At 45.2% G+C, this 21,402-nt stretch overlaps 1 protein-coding gene across 1 annotated transcript in view; it reads left to right on the forward strand.

Moving 5' to 3' along the window:
* Positions 1-21,402, forward strand: part of LOC127006428 (G protein-coupled receptor kinase 1-like) — a 102,390-nt gene that overhangs the window by 21,637 nt on the left and 59,351 nt on the right. The window contains exon 3 of the mRNA XM_050876380.1: positions 6,659-6,732. Coding sequence (XP_050732337.1) covers positions 6,659-6,732 — 74 coding nt within the window. The remainder of the gene's footprint in view (positions 1-6,658; positions 6,733-21,402) is intronic.

Raw genomic sequence — 21,402 nt, forward strand, 5'->3', positions numbered from 1 at the left:
AGTTGGTAAGAAAGACAGTCAGAAAATTTGTAGAAGATGACGGGCCATCCAGAAAGACTGTGAGGGCCACATAGCTGACGCGCTGCAGTGGAAGACGTGTGCTGCAAGGCGCGGAGTATGTGAGTCGTGGCTGCACCGTACGTGGCGGACTTGAGCTTCACTCCGCGCCCTGAGACCACGGATGGCTCATTAGGCATCACACGGCGTCACGGGCGAGGTGAGGTCACGGCCAGCGCCAGGTGTTAGGACTGCAGGACTTGCTGGCGTCTTGAGTGTTTGTGCCTCCTGTCCCTGCTTGATTTTACCTCTAAGGGCAATTTATTTTGCTTTGGCGTCTCATCCTCAGCCATGTCCGTGCCCAAGACGAGGCCTTATGACACACTATAAAATTATGAAAGCTTGTCGTTCGCTCCTGCAACGCACATATTTTGCTTAAAACAGGCGACAAGAAGCAGACGAATTACTGGGTTGTTCTCCTTACTGCTTATTTTAACAGAGCCTAACTTTTTTCCTTTTATGGAATGCGGGAGGAAAGTGTCACTCATAATATGAATAAATAAATGGATAATTAAATGAATAGATAAATTAGTAAGTAACCCCCCCCCCACACACACACACACAACTATGAAGTTATGTACACAATTTTTACCTTCCTCTGCAGCGAGAAATCTTCACACCTCACAAAAAAAAACCGTCGCACTTCACAGGCAGAAATAGAATTGCCGAGCCCCGTCATTGTTGACAGGATGCTTGTCATGTGAGCGTCAAAATAATTGTAAAACACTGAAGTATTTTAAAACCCTTGCGTAATGTTGTGAACATCGCCTTAAACGTATAACAAAAGAGTTTTAGTCACAGTTTCAATATTCACGTTCTCGCGCTGCTCTTCTCGTTGTTGTCCTGCTGATGCGAGACATTGAGGTCTGGACACGTGCTGCACCGCACGAGAGAGAGATAGAGCACCGCGATGGTTAGGAAGCATGGAGGAGAAGTAGCACGAGTCACGTACCGTACGAGCAACACCGTGCACGTAGCTCACTTTTTTTTTCTTTACTGTAAGGGAAGCAGCTCAAGGAAAGAAAATAGACAAAAAGGAAAAGAGCCCACTAAGCACCCCTCTTATAAAAGAAAATCGAAATGGGTGATCAAAAGAGTTCAATTTCGGAAGGAGAGGTGTCTGGATACTCCCCGCATGAAGGAGTCCAAGTTCCAGAATTTACCAACGAAAGAAGATACTGGTTAACGCCTGCATATAGGATGTGGCTACGACTAGATGCCGGGCTACAGCACGTGCGGGGTGGCCTGCGAGTTCGTTGACCAGCAGCCACGACTCTCATAACAGCAAAAGTCAAATTATTTATTTATTCATTAATAATTTCCCTGCGGGTGTCGGCGGCGACGATCGCATGGCGGGTCGCGACGCCACGCCACGCCGCGCGGAGTCCAGCCTCAGAAAATGTTGCTTGTGTTGCGGTAATTGAATGTCAGAGGAGCCGCGGCTGAATGACACCACCTCCCCCTCCCCAACCCCCCTTCCTTCTCACTCTAGCCTCCCACATCTTTCCTTCTGCCTCCATGCATTCTCAGCTCTCCTCCAGTCTTCTAGCTTCCCTCCTCCCTTCCCCTCCCGTCTCTCCTTTCCCCCTATTTTCTTCTCTCTCCTTCCTTCCCCCTTCCCCCCTTTTCTTGCCTCTTTCCCCCCCATCCTCCTGTCCCTACCTCGCTCATCCTCTTCCACGCTTTCTCCTCATCTTACCTCCCCCATCCTTTCACCTTCACGCCTTTGGGCATCTTCATACCCCATCTCTTCCCCTCTCCCACTCCCCTCCTCTCTCCCACTCCTCCTTTACTCCTCTCCCGTCACACGTCTTCAGAGTCTTCAGAGGTGCCTCTTTCTGGGTCAGGACAGTTCAAGGCTGACTCGTGCATAATATTATTGAGCCTCAGCATTCAGGGTGGTCGTAATTGGCTCATGGATTCCTGTGGGACTTGTCGTATTTCTTCCCGGCGCATATTTTATTTCTTTCATTCCCTGACATCTGTTGCTGTTGCTGCTGCTTCTACCTCATGCAAGGGCTTCCAGTATAGATCTGTGGAAAAAAGGAGGTCGCTGCTGACTTGCTGTAGTGGACGTGTTACTTGTTTTGCTCTATTGACGGTTATCTTGTCTTGTATTTTTCTCCGAGCGGTTATTTTAATTCTTCCATCCTCGGACTGTTGTTGCTGCTCTTCCCCCACACGCAAGGACTTAAACTATTGGGTCTATGTAAAAGGGAAGCCGTAACTTTTTTTATTTACGTCAAGGGAGGCAGCTCAAGGGCAAAAAAAAGACAGCAACAAAAAAAGCCCGCTCGCTATACGATGCTCCAATCAAAGTTAAAAGAACGAGCGGGCAGAAGAGCGGTCAATTTCGGGTGGAGAGGTGTCTTGATGCTCTCCTGACTTGTTGGTGGTCATCTAAAGCCCCGTTCACACTGTGCCGACTCTGGACCACGACAACCCAACGACTGTGGGTATACAAGGTCTTGGGTGTGAAATCTTGATGTGGAAGGGTCGCATAAGGTCGGAAAGACTATGTGCGACCCTTTCATGTCAACATTTCACATCCAAAACCTCGTGTTCCCGGAGTCGCTGGGTTGTCGTGGCCCAGAGTCGTTTTGTTCTATTAAAGGTTTTTGTTTTATTTTCATCCCTTTTATTGCTGCTTCGACTGCTGCGAGTGCCTCTAGTAATGGTCTGTGCTAATGGAAGGCCAAGGGGTCGAAGGGGTTTTGTAATCCTTGCGGGAGGCTGTAACTGACTGGCTGGTGGATTCGTGACGTATTCTATAGACACTTTCTCTTCTTTATTGCAACCCCATGACTTGTTTATTCTTTTACGGTTCTACCCACATACAAGAGCCTCAAATGTGTCTGTGGTAAGAGGAGGTGTAGGCGATGACGTGTTCTATACATTGTCCTTTTCTTTCTCTATTTCAATCCCATGACCTTTGCTTTTTCCCATACACGAGAGCCTCTTATGCGTCTGTGCTAAGAGGAGGTGTAGGCTGATGATGTGTTCTTCTATAGACTCTCCTTTTCTTTCTCTATTTCAATCCCATGACTTTTGATTCTTCCCATACACGAGAGCCTCTTATGGGTTTGTGCTAAGAGGAGGTGTAGGCTGATGATGTGCTCTTCTATAGACTCTCATTTTCTTTCTCTATTTCAATCCCATGACTTTTGATTCTTCCCATACACGAGAGCCTCTTATGGGTTTGTGCTAAGGGGAGGCTGTAACTGTCTGGTTGGTGGACTTCTGACCTGTTGTGTTCCTATACGGACTGTCCTTTTCTTCGCTTATTTCAACCCCATGATTGTTGTTTCTTTTTCACACATACGATAGCCCCTAATCATCTAATGGGTATGTGCTAAGAGGAGGCTGTAACTTGACTGGCTGATGTTGACTTGTGTTCTATTGAGTTATATATTTTTCCTTGTGTTCTATAGACAATTATATTTTTCCTTGTGTTTTATAGACAATTATATATTTTTCCTCGTGTTCTTTAGACAATTATATATTTTTCTTGTGTTCTATAGACAATTATATTTTTCCTTGTGTTTTATAGACAATTATATATTTTTCCTCGTGTTCTTTAGACAATTATATATTTTTCTTGTGTTCTATAGACAATTATATATTTTCCCTTTCCCCCAGTGGCTGCTTCTTCCCATACAAGGGCCAATAGTTTCCTAGTCTGTTCCTCAGTCTCGTATACACCATTTCATTATAAGCCATATCAAGGAAAGAAATATTAATCTGGAATCGAGCCGAGATATAAAAATGAACTGTCGTCAGCATGAAAGTCTGTCTATCTATCAGTCAGCATCTATCTATCCATCCATCTCCCTCACCCTCTCTACTTTCGATCCCGTCTACATATAAAAGCTTTTACACTGATTACATTTACTTCACGTTTCAAGACAGGCCACAAACTTTGGGCCATTGGATCTGTGGGGCGCTATTTCTATGATAATTTCTCTCTCTCTCTCTCTCTCTCTCTCTCTCTCTCTCTCTCTCTCTCTCTCTCTCTCTCTCTCTCTCTCTCTCTCTCTCTCTCTCTCTCTCTCTCTCTCTCTCTCTCTCTCTCTCTCTCTCTCTCTCTCTCTCTCTCTCTCTCTCTCTCTCTCTCTCTCTCTCTCTCTCTCTCTCTCTCTCTCTCTCTCTCTCTCTCTCTCTCTCTCTCTCTCTCTCTCTCTCTCTCTCTCTCTCTCTCTCTCTCTCTCTCTCTCTCTCTCTCTCTCTCTCTCTCTCTCTCTCTCTCTCTCTCTCTCTCTCTCTCTCTCTCTCTCTCTCTCTCTCTCTCTCTCTCTCTCTCTCTCTCTCTCTCTCTCTCTCTCTCTCTTGGATGGAGTCTCTCTCTCTCTTAAAACTTTGCTGTCTCTCTCTCTCTCTCTCTCTCTCTGAAAGACCATCTCTCTCTCTCTCTCTCTCTCTCTCTCTCTCTCTCTCTCTCTCTCTCTCTCTCTCTCTCTCTCTCTCTCTCTCTCTCTCTCTCTCTCTAAAATAACACGAAAAGACGTTCATTTATATTAGAGACTTTCCGTGTGCAAGACATTAGTCGTTTTTATGATTGTGGTGGGCGAAACAAGTACAGTAAAAACTCGGAAACATATGACGCCCATAAAATAAAGATGTTAACAAAAAAATATTATACTTGTCTCCGTGATCCCGTCCTGAGAGAGTTTCAGTCGTTGGCGGGCTGAAAGTCATTAGATGGAAGGCTGTGGATATGACAATTTTGTGTAAGTTGTTATCAGGCGAATCATACGGAAACGAGGTCATTCTCCTTGTGTGTCGCAGTGATTTTGATCAAGCACGGAGGTGGACACTTCTTTTAAGAGTCATTGACGGTAATGATTTTTGCCGCTGGTGCTCTTCCTCCTCGCGTCTGTCACTCAGGGTATGAAGGCGAAGTCGAAGCTATGGCGGGTGCTGTGTGTGTACTGCTTACTGTCCAGAAATATAGAACACATGTGTACATGAGTTATGACAGGCCGAGCTGAAGCCAGGCCTGGCCCACGGAGGACAGCATGTGCTCACGGCGCGGCGTCTTGAGTGTGTCACCGCGGCCAGACGAAAGTGTCCTGGAAGTGTTCATATCACCGGTGCTCGTAGGCTGGAGCAGGGCAAAGCGAGGCGTTCTGCCCGTTCCTTGGCTTCTGACTTCTGCCTCCTGGCTGCCCTCTGGCTGTGACACCTAATACGAGGTCGTCAGACTGGTTGCAACCGGATTTCTCGTCTAGTCACCCCAGGTGTGACGGCCTGGCGGAACGACCGATAAAGGCTACCTAAAGCAATTCCTTGCTGATAGGGCTCCCCTTAGCGGAGGTCATGCAGACACCTGCTACAAATGCGCTACCACTTTGTTCCTTTCTCTTTCGTTCCTCGAAATTGCAGCGCGACTCTAGTAAAAAGGCAAACACGACCTGGTGCGGAAATAGTCCTCATGTCTTTCACCTCAAAAAGGGCTGTTGGGGACGAAGAGCAAAGACAGCCTAAGTTTTTTCTGGTTCTCCATAATTGTGGGGCAGCTCTAAGCAAGGAGACGCGACCTGCAGGAGGGACAATCCCCATCATGTCCTTCACCCAGGAAAGGGCTGTCGGCGCCTAAGTCAAGGCAGCCCGTTAAACAGGCCGTTGTATCGGGACTCATCAGCCAGCAGGAGTGCCATCCAGCGTCATCTTGAGGGCCATTCATCCTTGGCTTCGTGAGGGGGAGACTAAAGGCGAGGTGCTGTTGAAGAGGCTTTAAGAGGTTGTTGACGCCCCGATCTTGTGTCAGAGTGGCTTGTGGCACTCCAGATTAAGGGCGCTGCTCCCAAAATAGAAATGCTTTGTTATGTAATATGAAGGAACGTAATCCCTGTGTAGGAGGAAGGCTTGAATTCATACGAGCGCCTTATCGAGTGTGTCATACGAAAGGGATTTTACCTTTGTTTCGTTTCTTGTATGTAATGATTATTCTGAACATTTATTTTTTCCTTTTATTTCTATCGTGTATCCAAGCATTTTTCACGTGTTCTTGTATGTCGGGCGTCCTTTAGATAGGAAATATTGTGTATGCTTTTTCATTGGTCTTTTCATACAGGTTGTCATCGTGTGTGTAACCATTTTTCTGCGTAATAGTAATTGGCTTCTCGTGCGTTTTAATAATTTACATCTATAGTTTAAATCTTCCTTGGAATTAATGTCTTCCGCTCTCTTTCATCATTTTATTTCTTATATGTAAAAATTGAGCTATGTATTATACCCGTTGTCTGTGTTTTCTTCTTATATGAAGAAAAAAAAATACTCCTTTCACCTGTTTTTCTTTTGTAGTGTTCGAAGTGCTTATTATGCGTTTACCTGTGTTTCTCTTCTTATTATAATTATCGATCCATCTATTATACTTCTTACCTTCTTTTCCGTAATTGTTCAGATCGCGAATACTTAATTCCTTGCAATCTTCCTGTCTCCCGCTCTCTTCCAGCAGGTTTTCTTTTATGTAACAACTCGTTTGCATAATACTCCTTTCACCAGAGAGTTTTTTTCTTTTCTTGTGTACGCTGCAATTATTCAGATGGCGAGCACTTTGAGTATTCCCTGCAAGTAACTAGTGTCTCTATTCTCCCTACAGGTTACCTCCTCTACAAAGACTTCACAGAAAACGTGTGTGAGGAGCCAGTCCCTCAGCTCAAGTTTTACGAGGAGGTGCGTGAGTACAACAGGGGCAGGGGATGGGAAGGGGGTGAGGGGAGGGGTAGGGTGGGGGTAGAGGGGGTGGGGGGGGCATTCAACTTGCGTGGTGTGAATAGTGTTACGGTATTAATGAAGACGGGTGTACTACATGCTTGTGGGGGAGTAGAGGGATGTGTGTGTGTGTGTGTGTGTGTGTGTGTGTGTGTGTGTGTGTGTGTGTGTGTGTGTGTCCTTGCCTTGTCTGTCTGTATCTTTATCGGCCTCTCTCTGTCTGTCTTTCTGCAGGTGTCTCTCTATGTGTTTGTCTGTCTCTTTGTCGGCACTTCTCTGTCTTTTAAACTATTCCCTGTCTGACTTTTTTTTTGCATGTGTCTGTCTTTGTCTCTGTCTGTCTGTCTGTGTCTATCTGTATTTGTCTGTGTCTATCTGTATTTGTCTGTGTCTATCTGTATTTGTCTGTGTCTATCTGTATTTGTCTGTCTCTCTCTCTCTCTCTCTCTCTCTCTCTCTCTCTCTCTCTCTCTCTCTCTCTCTCTCTCTCTCTCTCTCTCTCTCTCTCTCTCCCCCTCCCCGCCCCTCAGTGTGTCAAATGCACCTGGTTTAGTTGTCGGTAAAAGTCGTAAATAAGCAGGTTTTTGCCCGCTGGAGATCACGCGAAGTCTTCAATTAGGGAGAGAGTGAGGCGAGCTTCTTTACCCGTCAGTATACCGTTTCAATCCAGTATTTCAGCCAACCCGCGAGGCCTGACTGACAGTTTTGTAATCAACAGGTCTCTTCCTTCATCCCCTTCCCTTCCTCCACCAGAATAGCGTTGGTATTGGAGAGTTTACAGTTTTGCTCCTTGTGGGATTTTTGCATACAGGTTATGAAAAGGAGGGCAGAGTTTCGTGTTGTCATTAAATTATAAGTCCACTATTGATGCGGGTTCCGTTAGCTTCTTCTCTTTTGCATTGCTTTGGGAAGTTTGTATTGTGGGAGTGAGTGAGTGAGTGAGTGTGTTATGTTACCAATTATTTATTTATTTATTTATTTATTTATTTATTTATTTATTTAGTGTGTGTGTGTGTGTGTGTGTGTGTGTGTGTGTGTGTGTGTGTGTGTGTGTGTGTGTGTGTGTACGCTTTCGTCTGCCTGTTTTTGTCCCCTCCCATCTGTCTGTCTGTCTATCTGTATGTTTGTGGGTGGGGGTGTGGGGGTGCTTGCTCCGGTCTCTCTGTCTGTTAGTGTGCCTCCCTATCTGTCTGTCTGTCTGTCTGTCTATCTGTATGTGTGTGGGTGTAGGTGTGTGAGTGTGAGTGTGGGTGTGTGGGTGCGTGCTTCTGTCTGTCTGTCTATCATCGTGCCTCCCTATCTGTCTGTCTGTCTATCCGTCACCCCGTCTGTCCCCCCTACAGCAGCCCCTCTCCGTAACACCCCATCCATTATAACACCCATTTGATTCCCGATACTCAAATTTGGGGTGACGGGCCGCAGCCACCCTCCCAATAAAGATTTAGCGCCATCATTTATTTATTTCGCGCCATTTTATAATCGTGTTTAATATTGCATTGAGTAAAACGAAAATGAATGTATCTGAACCGCCGCGAGAGGGAAACTGGTGTCGGAGTGGTGGTGGTGGTGATGGTGGTCATGGTGGTAGAGGAGATGCATGGTGTTGGTAATGGTGGTAAGTCGTTGTGTTGGTATTGGTGGTGGTGGTGGAGGTGTGTGGTGTTGATAACGGTTGGTATTGGTGGTGATAGTGTTGCAAGGCGGTAGTGGTAGAGGTGGTGACGAGGGTGGTGGTGGTGGTGATGGGGACGAAGGTAGTGTTGCATTGCGAGCTTCAGTATAGGTGATGGGTGCGTGGGAGGACAGGTGTGACGGTGAGGTGGTGGTGGGGGGGGGGAGGGTGATGGCGGTATACCTGCTGAATACCTGCCAGAAAATCCCTCCTTCCCTCCCCCTTTCCCCCGGCTGGTGCACACACTCGTCTCCACACATTTGGGCTGGTATTATAAGACACCTTAGCTTCTCACATCAGCTGTTTCTAAAGGTCAAAGAGGGGGTCAGTCGGGTTCTAATGAGTGTTTCTTTAGGTTCACGGCACAGAGGAAGGGTTAAACTACCACCACGGTCATAAAACTACTACTGGAAATGCCAACAACTCCTATGAAAGCCTTGTCAAATATGTGTTCTTGGGCCGCGAAATGTCTTATAATACGACCCCAAGTTGGACTCCCTACACACCCTCGCACACCCGCGCCACACCTGTGAGAGCACGCAGGTGATGCACGAGTGGCAGGTAGGCGTGAGTCAGGTGTGCCGGCGCCGCCAAGACACCTCACCTCGGGGATGGAACTGTCACCCTCCAAAAAAATATCGTGTAACATCTGGCCCTGCTCTGCCCTGCCCTGCCCTGCCCTGCCCTGTTCCTGCCTTACCCAGTCCTCCCCTGCTTTTCCTTACCTTTCCCTGCCTTCCCTTTCCTTCCCTTCCCTTCCCTGCCTTTTCTTCCCTTCCTTTCGCTTCCCTCCCTCTCCATTCCTTTCCCTACCCTTCCCTTCCCTTCCCTTCCCTTCCCTTCTCTTCCCTTCCCTTCCCTTCCCTTCCCTTCCCTTCCCTTCCCTTCATTTTCCTAGCTGTTCCTGCCTGCCTTTCCTTTCACTTCCCTGCCTTTAACTTCCCTTCCTTCCCCTTCCTTTCCCTGCCTTTCCTCTTCCTTCCCTTCCGTCCCATTCCCTTCCCTGCTTTTCCTTACCTTTCCCCTCCTTCACCCGCTCTTTCCTTCCCTACTTTGCGCTTGCCATTATCCTCTCTCCCCTGCCTTTCCCCTTTCCCTGCCTTCCTGTTCACTTCCCTTCCTTCTTCCTTCCCTTCCCTTCCCTTCCCTCTCTCATGTGCCTTTCCATACCCCTCTCTTCCCTTCCCCCCTCATCCTTTCCCTTCCTTTCCTTTCCCTTCCCCTCCCTTCTCTTTTCTTCACATCTCTTCCCTTTTCCTTCCCATCCCATCCCATCCCATCCCAGCCAGCCGCTCTCCCTGCCTGCCTTCCTCGGTGCGCCGGTAACTGGTGTCCTGGGGAAAAATGTGTTCGTTTATTTAGAGTTGGCGAGGCGGGCGGAGAAGGCGGCTCGGGCTTCATCTGTTTACCCGCGTGACGTAGGGGTGACGTCACATTACCCAGGTGTGGGGGTGACCTTGACGCGGCGGCACTACTCGCGGGGTGCCACTTCTCCCGGGGCGGCACTCCTCCTCCCGGGTGGCACTCCTCCTCCGGGGTGGCACTTCTCCTCCTCCTCCTCCTCCTCGTGTGTTAAGGACAGACCCCCCCCTCCTTTTCCCTTACGCGTCAACCATCACTGATCACTCTTCTTCTTCTTCCTCTTTATCCTCCACCACCACCTCCTCCTCCTCCTCCTCCTCCTCCTCATGTGTTAAGGGCAAACTCCCTCCTTTTTCCTTAAGCGTCAACCATCACCGATCACTCTTCTTCTTCTTCTTCCTCTTTATCCTCCTCCTCCACCTCCTCCTCCTCCTCCTCCTCGTGTGATAAGGACAGACCCCCTCCTTTTCCCTAACGCGTCAAGCCATCACCGATCACTCCTCCTCCTCCTCCTCCTCATGTGATAAGGACAGACCCCCTCCTTTTCCCTAACGCGTCAAGCCATCACCGATCACTCCTCCTCCTCCTCCTCCTCCTCCACGTCATCACTGAACACTGTAACCATGAATCCGACCCTCTTGATGGTACTACGGATCCAGATTGTTGGTGTCTTCGCAAAGTACACATTGTCACTATAAAAAATGTCACATTGTCACTATCCGACCCAAGCTGACAACATAAACCTAAGCGTGTTTGCAAGCTGAGTGTTGATTGGCTGCTGCTATGGCTTCCAAGTTTTCTTTAACCTCTGTTTGTGTTTATCTCACGCAGCACTTTCTGTTAATCTGCACTGTGCTTACGAACACGCTTAGGTTTATGTTGTCAGCTTGGGTCAGACTTAAGTGAACAGACTTTTTTTTTACAACAAAGGAGACAGCTCAAGGGCACAAAAAAAGGAAACAATAATAAAAAAAGCCCGCTACTCGCTGCTCCTAAAAAAAAAAAATCAAAAGAGGTGGCCGAAAGAGAGGTCAATTTACACACATATACACTGTCCATCCGTCACTGTCCGTCTTTCCTTCCCTCTAATACCTGTACCGACTCTCCTCTGTCCATTTTTTTTGTACTAACCTCCGCTATCTATCCATCTGTCATCCGCCCTTCCTGTTTGTGACATTACTACTTCCTGCATTATAATCCTTCTTTGTTGTAACCCAATATTCTCTTTTTTATAGTTTCCTCACGCAGTATCTTCCGTCTCCAGTGTCTGACTCTCTCACTTCCTATCACGGTGCATGTTATTATATATATACTCCCAGTCTCCTCCCGAAATTGACCTCTCTTTCGGCCATCTCTTTCGATTCTCTTTTTTTTTTTAGGAGCAGCGAGTAGCGGACTTTTTTTTATTATTTCCTTTTTTGTGCCCTTGAGCTGTCTCCTTTGTTGTAAAAAAAAAAGTATCTAGCGCACGTTCTACAATTTCCTCCTGCAGTATCCCATTACAAGTCTTCCCATCATAGTTCTTTAGCACGTTCCATAATTTCGTCCCACAGTATCCCATCTCAAGTGTCTTCCCATCATAGTTCTTTAGCACGTTCGACAATTTCCTCCCGCAGTATCCCATCTCAAGTGTCTCCCCATCACAGTTCTTTAGCACGTTCCATAATTTCCTCCTGCAGTATCCCATCTCAAGTGTCTCCCCATCACAGTTCTTTAGCACGTTCCATAATTTCCTCCCGCAGTATCCCATCTCAAGTGTCTTCTCATCATAGTTCTAACACGTTCCACAATTTCCTCTCGCAGTATTTCATCTCAAGTGTCTTCCCATAATATTTTTTTCCCAGTTTCTTTATCATGGTGTTCCTTCCGCTGCCCTCTCTCCCCCTCCGTCTCTGTATTTATCTCGTGCGTTACACAATATCCTCACCCAGTATTTCATCACCAGTGTCTTTCCATCACAGTTTTTTTTCCTAGTTTCGTATCACGGTGTTCCTTCCGCTATCTGTACTCTGCTTCCGTTTCTCTGTCTATCTATCCATCTATCGTATACGTTACACACTGTCTTCCTTCTGTCGTTGTGGTGTGGTTCCTTACAATCACTGCCGCAACCCTGGCCGCCTGTTCCTCCCATGCTCCCTCGTATCACCTTTTACTACCTGTCTTGTATCGTCAATCACGCCGTTTATCGCTCCTCCGCACCCCTCGTTCACATCACTGCTCTTACCTCACTACTTAGCTTCTGCCATTATGTTGTTTTTTTATAGTGAGGTATCTTGCTATGCTTTCTTTTTCTGCTTTAGCGCATATAGCTCACAGAATCACGCCGTTTATTGTTCCTTCGCACCCTTCTTCCACACCAAAGACGTTTACTCACCACTTAGCTTCTGCCATTATGTGTTTTTTTATAGCTTGGTTCCTCGATATACTTTCTTTTTCTGCTTTAGCGCATATGCCGCACACAGTCAAACCGTTTATCGCTCTTTCTCACTCCTCGTTCACACCACAGCCCTTCACACAATACTTAGCTCCTGCCATCATTCTTTATATAGTTAGGTTCCTCGCTATACTTTCTTTTTCTGCTTTAGCGCTTATACCGCACACAATCAAACCGTTTATCGCTCCTTCTCACTCCTCGTTCACACCACAGCCCTTCACACAATACTTAGCTTCTGCCATCATTCTTTATATAGTTAGGTTCCTCGCTATACTTTCTTTTTCTGCTTTAGCGCTTATACCGCACACAATCAAACCGTTTATCGCTCCTTCTCACTCCTCGTTCACACCACAGACTCTCACACAGCACTTAGCTTCTGCCATCATGTTTTTTTTATTTTTTATAGCTTGGTTCCTCGCTATACTTTCTTTTTCTGCTTTAGCGCATATGCCGCACACAATCAAACCGTTTATCGCTCCTTCTCACTCCTCGTTCGCACCACAGACTCTCACACAGCACTTAGCTTCTGCCATCATGTTTTTTTATAGTCTGGTTCCTCGATATATGTATACTTCCTTTTTCTGCTTTAGTGTATATACAGTATCTCACGCTTCACGGCTTCCCTCACGCATTCCTTCGTTTTTATCAACATACGGATGTGAACCAGCGCTGTCAACGACCCCTTACGTATGTAGCTCGAGTTTATCTTTGACGTCACTTCCTCGTGTGGTTCTCAGACTAGTGGTTGTTACAAGCTTCCGTGGCCGGTACTTTGTTTGGCCTGATTTTTTAAACGTCATAGCAGTCTGAGCAGGTCTGGGCGTGAGAGAGACTTAGGAGTTCTAGTGAGTGCTGACCTCCGTCCTAGGGCTCAATGCATTCAGGCTAAAAATCGGGCAAACAGAGTACTGGGTTTCATCTTAAGGAGCGCTGAAGTCATCATCAAACTTTATTTAGCACTAGTTAGACCTCATCTCGATTATGCAGTTCAGATCTAGTCCCCCAATTATAGAATGGATATAAAGATGTTAGAATCTGTACAGAGGAGGATGACAAAGATGATTCAGGGGGTGAGAAACTTGCCTTATGAAGACAGGCTGAAGCATTTAAATCTACACTCTCTAGAAAGGCGAAGGTTGCGAGGAGACTTGATCAAAGTCTTTAAATGGATGAAGGGCTTTAATAAAGGGGATGTCAATAAGATTTTGATGATAAAAGAGCCAGGTAGAACGCGTAGCAATGGTTTTAAGTTAAGAACATAAGAACATAGGAGTCTGCAAGAGGCCGGTAGGCCTGTACAAGGCAGCTCCTTTGAACCTAAGCTCCCGTGTATCTAACCCCACCTAATATCGCTGTCCATGAATTTATCTAATCTATTTTTGAATGTGACAATTGTATTGGCACTCACCACATGACTGCTAAGCCTATTCCATTCATCCACCACCCTGTTAGGAAGCCAATTTTTGCCTATGTCCCTGTTGAATCTGAATTTATCCAGTTTAAACCCATTACTTCGTGTCCTACCCGGTTCTCTTACCAACAAAACCTTATGAATATCTCCCTTATTAAAGCCCTTCATCCATTTATAAACTTCGATCATGTCTCCACGCACCCTTCGCTTTTCTAGAGAATGCAAGTTTAACTGTTTGAGTCTTTCCTCGTATGGCAAGTTTCTCAACCCCTGAATCATCTTAGTCATCCTCCTCTGCACCGATTCTAACATTTTGATATCCATTCTATAGTAAGGTGACCAGAACTGAACCGCATAGTCAAGATGAGGTCTAACTAATGCTAAATATAGTTTGAGGAAGACTTCGGCGCTTCTGTTGCTTACGCTCCTTGAAATAAATCCCAGTACCCTATTTGCTCGATTTCTAGCTTGAATGCATTGTGCCCTTGGACGGAGATCAGAGCTCACTAAGACCCCTAAATCCCTCTCGCACCCAGACCTGCTTATGAGAGTGTCATTTAAGCAATAGTTATGAGAGGGGTTGTTCCTACGTGCACTCAGAATACTGCACTTCCCTACATTGAACTCCATCTGCCATTTATCAGCCCAGTCATACAATCTGTTTAGTTCACCCTGGAGAATACTAGCGTCCTGATCCGACTCAATTACTCTACCGATCTTGGTATCATCTGCAAACTTACTGATTTCACTACTAATTCCTGTATCTAAGTCATTGATATAAATAATAAACAAAAGTGGACCTAATACCGAACCTTGTGGGACCCCACTCGTAACACATCCTCAGTCAGATCTTTTACCATTGATTTGCACTCTTTGCTTCCTATTGCTAAGCCACGCCTTGACCCAGTTCAAAAATTTACCCTTTACTCCGTGAGCCTGTAATTTAAGCAACAGTCGTTGGTGAAGAACTTTGTCAAACGCTGTACTAAAATCAAGATAGATTACATCATAATTTTCATCTCTGTTTACCGCCTCAAACACTTTATTGTAGAAGGACAAGAGATTGGTGAGGCATGACCTACCTTTCGTGAACCCATGCTGCGAGTCGTGAATTAAGCTATGTTTCTCTAGATGCTCCCGAATGTTCCTGGCTATTATGGACTCCAGCATCTTCCCTATAACCGATGTTAAGCTAATTGGGCGATAGTTTGAAGAAGCTGACCTGTCCCACTTTTTGAAAATCGGGGTCACATTAGCTACTTTCCATGGGCTGGGGACAACCAGTATTTACCGACATCTTAAAGATGTCGGCTAGTGGGTCACTGAGTACATTAGCTAATTCCTTTAATACCCTTGGAAAAATCCCGTCAGGACCTGGCGACTTGTTCTTCTTCAGCTTATCTATCTCATCCTGAACTACTTGCCTGGTAATGATTATATCCCTCAATTTATCGCCATCCCCGCCCTCGTACCTGAACCCTTTCCGGAATAGTCGTTCGATCCTCTTGTGTGAATACTGAAAGGAAGTAGTCGTTCAACAATGTGCTCATATTTTCGTAATTTTCTACTAGCTCCCCTGAGTTTGTTTTCAGCGGTCCAATTTTCTCCCGTGTTTTTGTTCTATACATCTAAAGGAAGCCCTTAGGATTACTTTTCGCCTCATTTGCTACTTTGATCTCATAGTTCCTTTTTGCTATCCTGGTGTTTTTCTTCACTAATCTAGATAGTTCGACGTACCGGCCCCTGAGATGTGTTTCACCATTCTTTATTTTCTGATAAATTCCCTTCTTTAACCCTATCTCGTGTTTTAGTCCACGAGTCATCCACTTAGGGTCATTGTTTTCTTTTCTAAGTGTTCGCTGTGGTATATGCTGTCCTTGCCCCTCTACTATTACCCAAACTAAATTATTGTAAGACATTTCTACTTGGTTCACCTGGCTCTCCAATCCACAGTTCTGGCCCTCATGAATCCCCAAATTATCTCAGTTTACCCCTTCAAGATGTCTTCGAAGCCCCTCGTAATTTGTTCTTCTAAAATCTGGCACTAACACTGGGTTTGGTTCGCGGGTTACCGCCCAGTCTAAGCTAAAACGAACCGTTCTGTGGTCACTGTTTCCTAACTCTCCGCCCACCTCCAACTCACGTAGCAAGTTCCCATTATTAGTTAGGACTAAGTCTAATATGCTATCTCCTCTGGTAGGCTCAGTAAATACCTGCTTAAGGAAATAATCTTGTACAACTTCAAGAAAATCCTCGGCTTCCAGGTCACCCACTAGGTCTTCCCAGTCTATATTCCTATAATTAAAGTCCCCCATTACGCAGACATTTCTACTCCTACTCGCCCTGCCAATCTCCTGTAGTAATATACTCGTGTCCTGCCTGTTAAGGTTGGGTGGCCTGTACATAACTCCTAGAGTTAGTTTTTCTTTCCCTTTGTAAACGTCCACCCAAACTGATTCTGAATCCATCTTAGTTTTGACTGAATTGTTAACTAAACATTTAAGTGAGTCTTTAACATATAGCGCAACACCACCTCCCTTTCTGCCCCTTCTGTCTTTGTGAAACATCTGATAACCCGTTATTTCAAATTCCGATCTAAAATTTCTATTGGTAGTGTCTATCCATGTCTCAGTGATCGCTATTATGTCAAAATTTTCTGAACAAGCTTCGCCCCTTAGTAAGTCTATCTTGTTTCTGGGGCTCCTGCTGTTAGTATAGAAGATTCTTAGCCCGTCCTCTGTTACTCCCCTATAATTACTTCTAAGCTGCCTGGTTATATTATGAGCTAGATGTCCTCTCCCATTACTCCCATTACTCCTCCCCCCCCCGCCTATACTAAAGGGACGAGAAGGGAAGGGAAGGTTAAGTTAGGGGAAGGAGAAGGAAGAAAGGAGGAAGGGAAGGGAAGGGAAGGTTGACTTAGGGGAAGGGGAAGGAAAAAAGGAGGAAGGGAAGGGACGGGAAGGTTGAGTTACGGGATGGAGAAGGAAGAAAGGAGGAAGGGAAGGGAAGAGAAGAGAAGGGAAGGGAAGGCTGAGTTAGGGGAAGGGGGAGGAAGAAAGGAGGAAGGGAAGGGAAGGGAATAGAAGGTTGAGTTAGGGTTGCTTCACGCTGAGGAAGCACCGGCGTTAAGGGGGGGCGGGGGGAGGGTCGCGCCCCCTCTCCTTCCTTGACATCTCCTCAAGGGGCCCATTTTTACCTTCTTTTATTGATTATTTCTTCTTTTTTATCCTAATCTTCTTTGCTCGCTTTTTCCTTCCTTTTATTAGTTGTTTTTACTTAATCTTTTTCCACTTATCTTCTTTGTTCACTCTGTTCTTCCTCTAACTAAACTAACCGGTCGGCGTTCCGGAGGCCATTCTGTTTTCAATCCCTGTGCTGACGAAAGCGGTTTTCTGCCACAAAACCGTAATTATTTTTTAATTTCATAACTTCATATTCAACAAAATGAAATTGTAGTAACAGAGAAAGAAGAAAAACTACCTTCACATGAAACCATCAAGGAAACATCTGTGGAGAGTAGGAATGTTACAGAAAATGGCGATGGACCTCAGAAAGTAGAACGAACAGAGAAAACAAAGGAGATTCTGCCCGGCAATAAAACGAATGAAATTTCAGTTACAGAAAAAGAAGAAAAACTACCTTCACAGGAAACCATTAAGGAGACAAAAGAGGAGAGTAAAAACGTTACAGAAAATGGCGATGGACCTCTGATAGTAGAACGAACAGAGAAAACAAAGGAGATTCTGCCCGGCAATGAAACGAATGAAGTTGTAGTAACAGAGAAAGAAGAAAAACTACCTTCACGGGAAACTGCTGTGACGCCACCGAAGGTTGTTAAAATGATTAGAAGGAAAGTTTGTAGTTGTGACTCGTTAAGGACCATTTTGGTGGTACCAGAAAAATTAATTGAAAGAATCGCTGCTGTTGTATTGAAGGAAATGACAACAGAGTAGTGATAATGTGTTGCTGTTTCTCTTATCAATTTCTTTGAAAAAAATCAGAATCAAAATCAATATTGACAAATTCAGATTCAACTAAGACATAGGCAAGAATAGGTTCACCAATAGAGTGGTGGACGAATGGAACAGGCTTGGCAGCCATGTTGTGGGTGCCAATACCATAGATACATTCAAGAAGAGGTTAAATAAAGCCATGGATGGTGAGGTAAGGTGGGGTTGAGTGTGCAGGAGCTGCCTTGTATAGGCCAACCGGCCTCTTGCAGACTCCTTACGTTCTTATGTTCTTAATAATGTGGGTGATTGTCTTTTTTGGTCCGTTTTTCAGGGCGTGGTTGGTTGTTGTTACTTTTTTTTGTATCACTTGGACTGAGTTTGTAATGTGTCGACTTATTAATGTGTGAAAATCCAACACGTTTAACTAACTCGACTAAATGGAAGTAAAAAGCCAAACTAACCACATAAATAAAAAATAAAAAACTACTAATGCGACGTTTATTTAACTGGTCTTTGTGTAGCTGTAGCATAGCTTTTGACACGTCACCTTGCGTAGTCTACGTTTTACCAAGCGTGAGCACGGTGAGTACCCACGCCGAGGCTTAGGCAGGAGTATTACCTCGTTGTGGGTTACCGTCAGCCCGGGGTGGTGTAGAGGAGGGCGTATTTATAAACTTTATACACAGAGTTTATTGGCTAGACGTGCTGGCCCCGTATTCCGAGACGCTTTAGGCTCACACACAAATATTTACCAAAGGCGGCAAAGGAGATTAATCAGAATCTCGTAAGTATTTTTCATATCCAGGGTGCAGAAGTCTTGTCGAACTTTCACTAGACTCATAAAACTACCCATGGAAATAGTAACCCAAATTCTACCAGTCTTTTTTTTTTTTTTTTTTTTTTATGAAACCGTTCAAAAAAAAAAAAAATACAGGGTGCAGAAGTCTTGTCAAACTATCACTAGACTCATAAAACTAACCATGGAATTAGTAACACAACCTCTACCAGTATTTTTTTTTTTTTTTTTTTTTTTTTTACAGTAGAGGAAACGGTTAAAAAAAAGAAAAAAGAAAGAAACAATAATGAAAACAAAAAGCGCGCCAAGTGTGGGTGTGTAAGCCCTGCCAGCATCCCTTCTTCATCTCCTCTTCTTTCTAGCATCATTTTCTTATCGCATCTTCCATTATTTTTTTTTTAACTCCAAGCATCCTTATCTTCATCTCCCAGCCTCCCAGCATCCCTATTTTTTATCTCAAAGTGTTGGATAATATGGGCCCACTGGCAAGCATCATTTCCTTATCGCATCTTCCATCATTTTTTTTTTCAACTCCAAGCATCCTTATCTTCATCTCCCAGCCTCCCAGCATCCCTATTTTTTATCTCAAAGTGTCAGAGAATATGGTCCCACGGGCAGGCTGGTTCGTCATTGTTTCCCCTCCCAGGCTCCCCAAAGCCCAACCGTTTACTCTCCCAAGCCTCGTGTAATGTTTCGCCGCTTCCACGAACGTTTCCTCACACTTGACGTAATCGAAATGGCGCCGCTAACCCCGAAACGACTTCCGTGACCGCCTGTGCAGTATTTCATATACCTCGCGTTCCGCCAAGCAAGCCTCGCGCTCTCCTCGCTTTGCCCCATGTCTGCCTCTGTTCACCCTTATACTGTTCGTTATAGAGTTCTCATATTCTTCCACCCAGTCACCCCGCGCACCTTCCCTAATCCTTTCACTGCCTCTGTCCAAACCTTATACAATTCCTTTTTCTCACGCTTCTCGCCTTACCCAAGCACCGCGTCTGCTTATGCATCTCCTTATATAGTTCACCTCTTATACAGTCAGTCGTCTACCCCCCCCCACCCCACCCCCACCACCACCCACACACTCAGTTCTTCATCCCCTCACTTTCCTTCATCCTTTCACCGCCTCTGTCCAAACCGTATATAATTTGTTTTTTAGACTATTATATACATCATATTCCCCACATACCAGACCAGCGTCAGTCGGTGAAGTCGGTCTGTCGGCAACCTCTTCATGGGTCACCCCGACAATGGCCAGTGACCCCTCTACGAAGGGACAAAGAGCCGATTTCACAGTCCTACACAGTGTCTTCGTAACAGCCCGAACCAAACTTTAGAATCCCATACAATCCAAAATGGGGAGGTCTTCGATGCCACACTAAATACACAAGACTTTTCCTCTATAGTTTCGTCAAATCTGTGAACTTAAATATAAACACCAGACACTATACAAGGAAATTCGAAGACTCTGGTATTGGTTTGGGAGCTTGCTAACCCATCATGAGGAACTGTGAAACTGGCCCTAAATCTTCAAGCAACAACAACTTCACACAGTCCAACTTACGCAGATAGTCTACCTCTAAGTTCTCCTACATCTAGACAGTCCTCGGCGCCCATCACAGCCCTTGACCACCTTACACAAACCTCAGCTAATTATATAGTATTGAAGTTTGTCTAATGTTCTCTATTTAGCACTAGAATAGGTATCAGAACACCTCTCCTCCCGAAATTGACCTCTCTTTCGGCCACCTCTTTCGATTCTTTTTATAGGAGCAGCGAGTAGCGGGCTTTTTTGTATTATTGTTTCCTTTTTTTGTGCCCTTGAGCTGTCTCCTTTGTTGTAAAAAAAAAAAAAAAGATGGTCATCCACACGCAGCCCCTGACTACTTCACACTCTCAAGCTTTCTTTCTTTCTTTCTTTCTCAATTTATTTATTTATTTATTTATTTACTTCATGTTCTCCCACACCACACCCACACAGTCCTCCCACGTCTCCTAAAGAGTCACTCATCACATCACCACACCGACACCTCATGTTCCCCAACTCGGCACCCACGCAGTCCTCCCATATCCCCCAGTCAGTCAGCACATCACCCTACGCACACCATTTACTCCACATTACTTTCACGCTCACAGGGCGATTCTGCGACTCACCTGCACCCGTTAAATGATTCGTCAAAACTTCTCCCGTCCCTCTAAGTTGTTTTCCAGACTCCTCGCTCGTCAAGTTTCTATCGGTAAACTTTGGCTGGCATTCGAAGGGAAGAGTCAGGCCACTTTAAGTTAGTTAGACCAGGCGAAGAATGTGTGGTTCAGTATGCGGTGACTTAACAACGTAGGCGGAGGGGGGGGGGGGATGGTGGGGGGCGTGTACCCTTTGGATGCCTTACTAATAGAAGACTCTGTATGGTCTTTGCATGAGGTTACCATGGTGAAGCAAATGTGGTTAGCTGCGTTGTGTGTTGACAAGGAGGAGGGAAAGAAGAAAGCCAAAGAATGATAGGTATCCTACTCCTTATTTTACTAACCGAGCTCTGTAACAGGTCGGAATGCTATCTGTGTGCATTACAAGTGTGTTTGGTTGCATGAATGGTGGTGGGAATTTTCTAGGATACTAGAAAAATAATATACATGAATGAATATGAAAATATTTCCAATATGAATATATATATATATATATATATATATATATATATATATATATATATATATATATATATATATATATATATATATATATATATATATATATATATATATATATATAATCCCCACACTCTGATGATGGCCTGTATACAAAAAGATGGTGCTGGACACAAAGTTGGACAAGCCGAACAGCACGGTTTTGTAGTATGGATCGTTGCAGTAATGCAGGGCGTGGGGCAGGCCTGGACGACGGTGGCCGCAGTCCAGACGAAGGCGTGTGGGACGGACAGGGACGAGAAAGGTGTGAGTGGGAGGCAGTAAAACACAAAATGTATGCTGAATAGGCTGGGACAGAAA

This window comes from Eriocheir sinensis, chromosome 32 (genome assembly GCF_024679095.1).
Source record: "Eriocheir sinensis breed Jianghai 21 chromosome 32, ASM2467909v1, whole genome shotgun sequence".
NCBI classification, from domain to species: Eukaryota; Metazoa; Arthropoda; class Malacostraca; order Decapoda; family Varunidae; genus Eriocheir; species Eriocheir sinensis.